This window comes from Ictidomys tridecemlineatus, chromosome X (genome assembly GCF_052094955.1).
Source record: "Ictidomys tridecemlineatus isolate mIctTri1 chromosome X, mIctTri1.hap1, whole genome shotgun sequence".
Classification (NCBI taxonomy): domain Eukaryota; kingdom Metazoa; phylum Chordata; class Mammalia; order Rodentia; family Sciuridae; genus Ictidomys; species Ictidomys tridecemlineatus.
In genome coordinates, this window is record NC_135493.1 from 21,322,561 (window position 1) to 21,333,005 (window position 10,445).

Below are 10,445 nucleotides of genomic sequence, written 5' to 3' on the forward strand. Positions count from 1 at the left end.
TACTTTGATGGATTTTAGCACTGTTGCAATTTTGAAATGTATAATTAATAGAAATGAAAAATATTAAAGTATTTTGTTTTTGTTTTTGTTTTTAAAGCGGCTTGTTGAAATAGATTCCTGCTCTATGGAGCTCGTGCAACCTGGTGCAAGACAAGTTGGAATTTCCTAAGTTCAAAGTTCTGAAGTGTTTTCTTACACAAAGGCAGTTTCCTAAGTTCAAAGTTCTGAAGTGTTTTCTCACATGAAGGTGGTTAAACAAAGTTCATGACATTCAGCTCTTTTCAGCTTTCAGATGGCACTAGATTCTTATTCCACCTTATCTTTGTGTCAGGTTAACATGTCCTAACGTGTGTTTTTTTTTTCCTCTAGTTGACTTTCTCCAAAAATAACTTTTGTTGTTATGATCTTTTCTTGCTTTGCTTAAAATAATTTGTGTTTTTTTCTCCTGTACTTGCCTTCTGAGTATTACATTCCAAATGACATGGCTGTTCATCTTTTTTGTCTGTTTTGTTCTTATAAGTCTTACATTTTTAGGTCAGATAGATGTTTTTTCCCTCATTCTTTTGTCTGTCATTGTTCTATTTTTTTCCTATTTTTCAGATGCAGAAGCAACACAGAAATTTCAAAAAATGTCCAGTGTACTCCTGGACAGTGTCCCCCTTCGACGGACACAACTGATGCCTGTTCTGTCTTTCCAAGGAATGTGAATTATTTGACTGTGAGACTTCTTCTAGTTTGTGGCCTTAAGGAATCAGATCTTGGGGAGAGTCCCTTCCTACCTGACTGGCCTCCCATAATGCTGATGCTGATTTGGCCAGAGATGACCTCAAGGCCCACCAAATTGAGCACAACTCCCCACTGGGGGCTTTCGTTCTTGATCTTAAGCTTATGGGTTGATTCTAACCAAGAAAAGCCCATCAAATCAGTGCTTCAACATCCAAGTTGAAGTTGAATCATTTTGGCTGCTGCCCTTTAATCTTCCTATAGCATGCATGCAGTCTAAAGAAAATGAAATTTCTGTTGTATAGAGAACCAAGATTACTTTTATGTTTTTGGAAAAGTGAACTTTAAATTTACAGTTCCAAAGTAACAACTATTCACATTGTCATTTAAAGTTTTATCCAGTATTAATCCTAGGAGTTTTCAGCAATACTAATATTTAGATTTTTTAATTTAATTTTTTTCATTAAATTTTAGTAGCTTGGTGTTATGTTGTTCTTCATCAAGTTTATTGATGTCCGTTTTGTTATGTCTATTTTTGTACTCTTCTCTTTAAAGCTTTTGTTTTGTGTTTGTTTTGTTTTTGTTAAGAACTCCAATAATTTTCTTTGTAATTCTCCACAGATTTCATGTGGCTACCAACTGGTAGCTTCTTAATTTTGATACTTGTTCAGCTCATTAGACATTATTACATGCTCTATCTTGGGACTTTCATTAACATCTTGGGGATTGTGAGTTCAAAGACATAAAGAATTGGCAAAAACTCCTCTTTCAGACCTTAAAACAAATTTTAAAGTTACATTTCTGATTATCTAATACATAATATCTTCTTAGCCATTAATGTAATTCCTTTGGATAAAGATAATATATTCAAAAATATTGGGACCAAAAAATGCACTTGTTTCTTGCCCATATATATATATAGATGTATATTTTTTTTAATTTGGTGTTTGTTTATTTTGGTTACATTGAATATAGATTTGCTGAACAGTTTTGATGTTACTTATTTTTTTAATAAAATTTGTATTGTTAAAGGGCCTTGAGAATTGTTTTCTAATAAATAACTTCATATAAAACTGTAGAATGTATCATATAAGTAACTAGAAAGATTGCTTTGCTTCTCACATGGAAGCCTGATTGCTTGGCCTACAGATCAAGAACATTATCTATTGAATGCATCTTGCACTTTTTCTCCCAGCATATTTAGAAGGTCACTGTTTATATTTTATTAAGTAATTTCTTGAACATTTTTCCTGCATTATTGGGAATTAAACTCAAAGGCACTCTGCCACTGAGCCACATCCCCAGCCCTTTTTATTTTTTACAATGAGACTGGGTCTTGCTGAGTTGTCAAGGCTGGCCTTGAACTTGTGATCTTTCTGCCTTAACCTCCCAAGTATCTGGGATTACTGGGGTGCATTACTACACCAGGCTACTTTCTTGAACTTTAAAACCTAGCAAAAGCCCGCTTTGTGATCTTAATAAACATAAAGGTGGACAAGCTCTGAAGTCATTTGACTCAATCATGAGTGTTTTTTTCCTTAAACTCCAAAATCAGAACTTCATGAATGTATTTTGAATGAATCATTTTCCAAAATTTTTAGAAGTGGTTTGTTTCATAGTAGTGAACTTCATGATACTCTGGTCTTTTATTTTCATACCTATCTCTAGGATATTTTGTCAATTTCCACTTTTCTACTCAATTTTTTAAAACCTTTAAATTGTGATAAAATATATGTGATATAAAGTTTGCCACTTTAACGATTCATAAGTATACAAGTTTAGTGGAATTAATGATGCTCATTTTTTAAAAACTTTAAACGTTCACCCAGAAATAATTTATTTGTATTTTAAAGATAGCTTCTCTTTTTATTTATGTGTAGGTTCTCTGCCAATAGTTCAGAAACATGAAACACCACATGCTATAAGCGGTATATTAGGTAGGGGAATACAGCTTTGTGTTCTTCCATAGAATTCTATTTCTTATATAACAGGGTATTTTCTTAAAAATATAATACTGTTAATAAAGATTCAAAATACACATATAATACTCTTAAAGTTCTGTGCCATGTAACAGCATTTTAATTTGTTTAAAACATTTCAATCAATATTAACCTTACTTATTATAGGCAGTTACAATTGTGTTTTAATTGGTACTAATGAATTTTATCTTGTCACCCTGATCCCTCTTTTTAAAAAAAAAAATTTTTTTTTAAAGAGAGAGTGAGAGAGGAGAGAGAGAGAGAGAGAATTTTTTAATATTTACTTTTTAGTTCCCAGCGGACACAACATCTTTGTTGGTATGTGGTGCAGAGGATCGAACCCGGGCTGCACGCATGCCAGGCGAGTGCGCTACCGCTTGAGCCACATCCTCAGCCCCAAAAAATATTTTTATTAGTTGATGAATTTTTAAATTTTATTTATTTATTGGTATGTGGTCTGAGAATAGAACCCAGTGCCTCACACATGCTAAGCAAGTGCTCTACCACTGAGCTACAACCCCAGCCTCTGATCCCTCTTTATCTTCAGGCTATCCTAAATAGTTTTTTCATCTTGATTCAGAAATACCCATGTCTTGCATACCTGCCTACTGGCTTTTTGTTTTAGCTGACTAAAGGTTATATGTTTAGTTTCAGTTCATCATCATTGTTAGAAAAGTAACCACTTATACACAGATTTAGATTCTTGCCCTTTGTGACACATTGACAAAACAACTTCTTCAGTCTTTCTTTGTTCATCAAATAATTATCTACTATATACCTACCACTGTTCTAGGTGTTGGAAATACAGGATGAAATCATCTCTCATGGGGCTTACATTTTAGTGGTGGGGAGAAATACAATAGAATGTAAATAATGTGCAAATATATGGCATCAAGTCCTACTATTAATGAATAATTATAGTGTATCAATAAAAATTTTAAAAATAGAAAACATCCTTCATAACTAAAAAAAGAAAACTTTATAGTATTCTGAATGGTGATCTATAGAGGAAAAATTAAGTAGGGAACAATAGTGTGTGTGTGTGTGTGTATATATATATATATATATATGTATATATATATGGGTTGAGGGTTGGGTGAGTGGTTGCCATTAAGGCAGACCTCCTTGAGAAGACATTTGAGTAAATTTGAAGGAAATGAGCAAGTAGTATCAGAAGTACTGCCTAGAAAAATGGCACAAGAACAAAATCCCTGAAGTGGAAATTGGAAACCTCATATACTACTGGTACAAATGTAAAATGGTTCTGCCACTATAGAAAATAATTTAGCAGTTGCTCAAAAAATTAAGCATAGAATTACCATGGGAGGGGCTGGGGTTGTGGCTCAGTGGTAAAGCGCTCGTCTAGCATGTGCAGGGCCCTGGGTTCGATCCTCAGCATCATATAAAAATAAATAAATAAAGTATTTTTAAGAGAGAATTTTTTAATATTTATTTTTTAGTTTTCGGTGGACACAACATCTTTATTTTTTTATTTTTATGTGGTGCTGAGGATCAAACCCAGCACCCCGCACATGCCAGGTGAGTGCACTACCGCTTGAGCCACATCCCCAGCCCAAATAAAGGTATTTTTTTATTTTATATTTCCAAATTGGTGCAGCCAATTTGGAAAGCAGTATGGAGATTTCTTGGAAAGCTGGGAATGGAACCACCATTTGACCCAGCTATTCCCCTTCTCGGTCTATTCCCTAAAGACCTAATAAGAGCATGCTACAGGGACACTGCTACATAGATGTTCATAGCAGCACAATTCACGATAGCAAGATGGTGGAATCAGCCTAGATGCCCTTCAATAGATGAATGGATAAAAAAAATGTGGCATTTATACACAATGGAGTATTACTCTGCATTAAAAATGACAAAATCATAGAATTTGGAGGGAAATGGATGGCATTAGAGCAGATTATGCTAAGTGAAGCTAGTCAATCTTTAAAAAACAAATACCAAATGACCCCTTTGATATAAGGGGAGTAAACAAGGACAGGGTAGGGACGAAGAGCTTGAGAAGAAGATTAACATTAAACAGGGATGAGAGGTGGGAGGGAAAGGGAGTGAGAAGGGAAATCGCATGGAAATGGAAGGCGATCCTCAGGGTTATACAAAATGATATACAAGAGGAAAGGAGGGGTAAGACAAGATAATACAAATGGAAGAAATGATTTACAGTAGAAGGAGTAGAGAGAGAAAAGGGGAGGGGAGGGGAGGGGGGATAGTAGAGAATAGGACTGACAGCAGAATACATCAGACACTAGAAAGGCAATATGTCAATCAATGGAAGGGTAACTGATGTGATACAGCAATCTGTATACAGGTAAAGTTGGGAGTTCATAACCTGCTTGAATCAAACTGTGAAATATGATGTATTAAGAACTATGTAATGTTTTGAACGACCAACAATAAAAAAAAAAAAGAATTACCATGGGACCCAGCAGTTCCATTCCTGGGTATATAGCCAGAATAATTCAGCCAAGTCTGGTGGCACACACCTGTAATCCCAGTGACTCTGGAGGCTGAGGCAGGTGGATCACCAAATTCAAGGCCAGCCTCAGCAATTTAGTGAGACTTGTTTCAAAAAAATACTGAAGATATAGTTAAGTGGGAAATGTATCCCTGGGGCCAATCTCTAGTACCAAAAAAAAAAAAAAATTAAAGAAGAGACTAACATACCAGCACATGTGTGTTTATAGCACTACTGTTCACAATGGCCAGAAGATGGAAGCAGTCTAAATGTCATGAACAAATAAAGGGATAAATTGTGGAATATCAAATAGAATATTATTAAGCATAAAAAGGAATGAAGTACTGTTACATCCTGCAACATATGTGACCCTTTTAAACATGTTAAGTGAAAGAAAGTCACTAACAGTCACGTTTTATGATACAACTTATGTGAAATATATAGAATCTGCATATTCATACTGACAAAGGCAGATTAGTTGTTTCCAGAGCTGGAGGAGCAGGGTATGGAAAGCAGTTGCCTAATGGGTGTGGAACTTTATTTGGGGATGATGAAAATGTTTTAGAACTAAATAGAGATGTTTGCATGATAGTGTGAATGTACTGCCGCTAAATCGTTCACTTTAAAATGGCTAATTTTATGATATATGAATCTAACATCACTGTTTAAATTAAACTGGGAATATAAAGGAAGCCTCCTTAACCTAACCTAATAAAAATCTACAGCTAACATGATTATAATGGGAGAAAGGGCTGGGGAGAAGGCCCTGAAGCAGGCTCGTGCCTGGTTAAAAAACACAAGATTGGGGCTGGGGATGTGGCTCAAGCGGTAGCGCACTCGCCTATCGTGCGTGCGGCCCGTGTTCGATCCTCAGCACCACATACAAACAAAGATGTTGTGTCTGCCGAGAACTAAGAAAAAATAAATAAATGTTAAAATTCTAAAAAAAAAAACAAAACACAAGATTGATGGCACTGCAGAAGATCTGTAGGCTAAGCGGTAGCATAGGACATGGCTTGGGAGATCATGTGGACCACGTAGAATAGAGCCTTATAGGGAGTTTAAAGGTGTTAACTTTTATTCTGTGTTGGGAAGCCATTAGTAGATATTTTAAATTTTTATTAGTTATTGATGAACATTTATATATTTGTTTACATGTGGTGCTGAGAATCGAACCCAGTGCTTTACACATGCTAGGCAAGCACTTTACCACTGAGCCACAACACCAGCCCCCGTTAGTAGATTTTGAATGGGGTATTATAAATTATACCTTGATAAACAATGAAAATGAAAGTCCTCTTGTGGGGCTGAAGCAGGAGGATCCCAAGTTCAAAGTCAGTCTGGGTGACTTGGACCCTGTCTCAAAAAAATTAAAAGTGCTGGAGGTGTAACTCAGAGCTGGATGTTTTCCTTGGTAATCAAAAGGCAGGATCAGATAGAGAAGTTATGAATGTTCCTCAAATTTCTAGTTATTTTGAGAACAAGCCTGCCATACTTTCAAACAAGGAATAACGATGAATAGGTAAAAGAATCATTTTAGCAAGGTATGGCAGTACACCCCTGTCATTCCCACTAGTCTGGAGACTCAGGCAGGCAAAATCACAAGTCTGAGGACTGAGGACAACCTGGCAAATTTAGTGAGACCCTGTCTCAAAATTTAAGGAGAGTTGTAGTAGAGCATTTGTCAAGCATGAGCAAGATGGTTCAATCCTTTGGACCTCAAAAGAAAGTTTCTCAAGTACAGTCTTAATGGGATCCCTCCAGCTGCTGTCTTGAGAACAAGCTGCTTGCAATCCAAGGGAATAATCAGGGTTATAATAATCCAGATGGTAGATGATGGGGGCTTAGACTAGGATGGAACGAGCACAGGGGATAAGTGACTCAATTTGGGGTATATATTGAAGGTTAGGCCAACAGAATTTGTTGATGATTTCAGTGTAAAATGTGAAAAAAAAATGTGTGGGACAGCATGGTCATTAGCCTGGGCAACTGGTGTTGATATTAATTTACACATAGAAGACTTTAAAAGAGCAGATTAGGGAGAGAAGATTAGGACTTTGGTTTGGAACATGTTTAAGTTTGAGATAACTATTAGGTATCCAAGTGGGGAATGTCATAAACATTTGGATATATGAGTTTAGAGCTTAAGGGAGAGGTCCAAGCTGTCAATAATATTGATTTTATTTTTAAAAAATACAAGACCACCAAGGGATAGAGAAAATAAAGTCTGCAGACTGAGTTCTGGAGCATTAAGACAATAAGAGTTTAGGAAGATGAAAGGGAATAAAAAAATAGAAACTGAGTGGTCAGTTATGTGAGAGGAACACCAGAAAAGTGATTTTGTCTGGAAAACTTTAAGTACTCTGTAAAACATGGATGCTAACTTGTTCTAGAGTTTGGGGATTCTGTGATTCTATTTTGGTCAGACCTACACATCACTTATAATTTGTTAGGAGAAAATGAATTCTGAATGGTAATCATTTGACATATGTCAAAATATCACATTGTACATGTTAAACTTACAATTTTATTTGTTAAGTATACCTCAATAAAGTTGGAGGAAAGAAAGAATGCCAAATGCTACTGTTTCCGACAACAGAAACAAGGACTTAACACTGAGAAATGAATTGTCCCAATTACACCCAAGCACAGTTAACTCTCATAAAAGTAACACTTTGATTTCTGTAAAAGAAGGTACCTAGGTCTAGAAATAATGTCCATACTTTGTAAATAGTGTGCATAGCTCAATGGTAGAGTGAGTGTTTAGCATGTGCAAGTCTCTAGATTCAGTTTCAAGCACACACACATATCCACTTACAGAAATTCACATCCAAAAATCTTGAGTACTTATCCAATACTATTTACTTGTTTTTGAGATTCAAACTATTAATTTTATGAAAACATTTAATAGCAATAATAAAGTGTTTCCTTTTGTAGGACTTTGAAATGATTAAAAATATGTATATATCTTGTGCCAGGCACCGTGGCATATGCCTATAATCCCAGCAACTCAGGGGGCTGAGGCAGGAGGATCACAAGATCAAGGCCAGCCTGAGCAATCCTTTTTATTTTGAGATCCTGTCTCAAAATAAAAAGGACTGGAGATGTAGCTCAGTGGTAGAGTGTGTGTCTAGCATGTGTGAGGCCCTAAATTCAATCTCCAGCACCACATACACACACTGTAAGATTAATTTCAGAGAGTCACACTACTTACTTTTTTGCTGGGGAAGAGATCAAGTACAAATAGCTGAATTGGATCCAGACTTGGCATGAAGTTCCTTTCTTTTTCTTTTTCTTTTCTTTTTTTTTTTTTTTTTTTTTGTACTGGTGATTGAACACACAGGTACTTTACCACTGAGTAATATCTCCAGCCCTTTTGCTTTTTTGATTTTGAGACTAGGTCTCGCTAAATTGCTGAGGATGACCTCAAACTTTTGATCTTCCTGCCTCAGCCTCCTGAGTCACTTGGATTATAGGTGTGCACCACTGCACCCCTGGCAAAGTCCATTTTTCATCTAATTCAACTGCATCATGGCCTAGGGGAAGCTCTCTGTGTTCCCAGTGTATCAGGCCTAATTCTTTGGCTCCAAAATACATCTCCCTGTGCAGGTGAGGTGCTTTCTCAATGTCTCCCCTCCCTCCATCCCTCCTACTGGGCTAGTAGTTCCTAACAGTTCTCAGGCTCCCCTTAGGAGAATTCAGCTCTCATGATTTGGCAGAGGTAGTTTTAGGACACTCTTGGCCCATTTCCTTATTTATTATTAATTTTGGTACCAGGGGTGCTTAATCACTGAGCCACATCCCCAGCCCTTTTTGTTTTATTTTGAGATAAGGCTTCACTAAGTTTCTGAGGCTGGCTTTGAACTTGTTATCCTCACCCTCTCAAGTCACTGAGATTACAGACATGTGCCACCACACCTGGCCCATTTCCTTTTATAAAAGTAATATTCAAGTTCCAGGTGTCTCAGTGTCCAAATAGGGACCAGGATTATTTCCTTCAGAAAATGCTCAGTACTAGTCAGAAAAATGTCTGGTAAATACTCTGTTGCCTTTACTAATCTTACCAGCAGGAGGCGCTTGGCAGACGTGCAAAATCTCTTCATTGTATTATTCTGTCTCTTGCCTTTCATCCAGAGTGGTACTTAGTGTGAAAGTGTTTACACTCAGGATTGGTCTTCAGTTGTCTCTTGTAGTTAAGAGGCTCTTACCTACTAGTTTCAGGCAAACAGCCCAAGGACAATGGGTGTAACAGGAACAGTTTAATTTATTCTTTTTAGGGCCTGAAAGAATCTATTTCACTAGATTGAGTTCCCTAGTTACCAAGCTTACTGTAGGGTTCACACATCTGGTTTTGAATCTCTGGCTCAGGAAACAGTTTCTGATTTTAGAGCTCATCAGGAAGCTGAGGGATAACAACACACACACACACACACACACACACACACACACACACACACACACACCTAGAGGTACATCAGAACCACTTGTGGACATTTATAAAGTGCAAATTTGCTGTCCCCATACCCAGAGTTAATAGATCAGAGTGGCTGGGGCTAGTGCCTCAGGAATCTGTTCATTAACAAGTGCCCCATAGATTTCCTGAAGTAGGTTATGAACCATCATTAGGGAATCACTAGTCCAGGAGTATCTCTGGGATCTCCATCTCAGTCCTGATGCCCCAGCACCAACCTTTAGGAACATATACAGTCAACAGGGCTTAGAGACAGAACAAGATTTTCATGTAGGAGACTGCTGCCTTTGAATGGTGCTGACATCTTCAGGGGAATTTAGGTGGTTCAGGACAGTAGGTCAGCTCTTCCAGAGGGAGCAAGGCCCCTTCCAGTGAAGTGATGAGGTACAACCAGTAGAAAGGAGCCTCTATGAAGCAAGATAGCAACTCTGTCCCCCAGTGTCATGAGAGAATAAATGCTGGCCTCTGTCTACATCTGTGGGTCAGGGTTTCAGAAGAAGCTGAACCTTGCTTTCCATGGAGCTCTCAGCACATGCTCAGACCCTCCCCCACTCCCGGCATACACTCAGGTGGGCTGCAGTCTCCCCTGCAGGTGGAGCTTCAGGTGTTTACTGGGGATCCTTCCTGGCCCTGCTCTAGGCAGTGGTGCTCAGAGCAGCTTCTGGCCCTGGGCTCTGATTGCAGGACCCAGCAGAGATCATGTTAAGCCTCACTGAGCTCAGCCAGAACAAATCCTCAGGCTGAATCTGGGGGCCTGAGCAAATGAGCAGATACTGAAGGGAGGGACAGCTCTGGA

At 37.7% G+C, this 10,445-nt stretch overlaps 1 protein-coding gene across 6 annotated transcripts in view; it reads left to right on the forward strand.

Moving 5' to 3' along the window:
* Znf280c (zinc finger protein 280C) overlaps positions 1-1,758 on the forward strand; it is a 58,021-nt gene extending 56,263 nt beyond the window's left edge. For 5 of the 6 annotated variants that reach the window (XR_013431683.1, XM_078034282.1, XM_078034281.1 and 2 more), the window contains one exon: positions 98-1,758. Coding sequence is in view for 4 of the 6 variants with exons in the window: in XM_078034282.1 (XP_077890408.1) it covers positions 98-113 (16 nt within the window). In the remaining 2 variants the exon portion in view is untranslated. The remainder of the gene's footprint in view (positions 1-97) is intronic. The other variant, XR_013431682.1, reaches the window with a different exon arrangement.
* Positions 1,759-10,445: the final 8,687 nt, after the last annotated feature.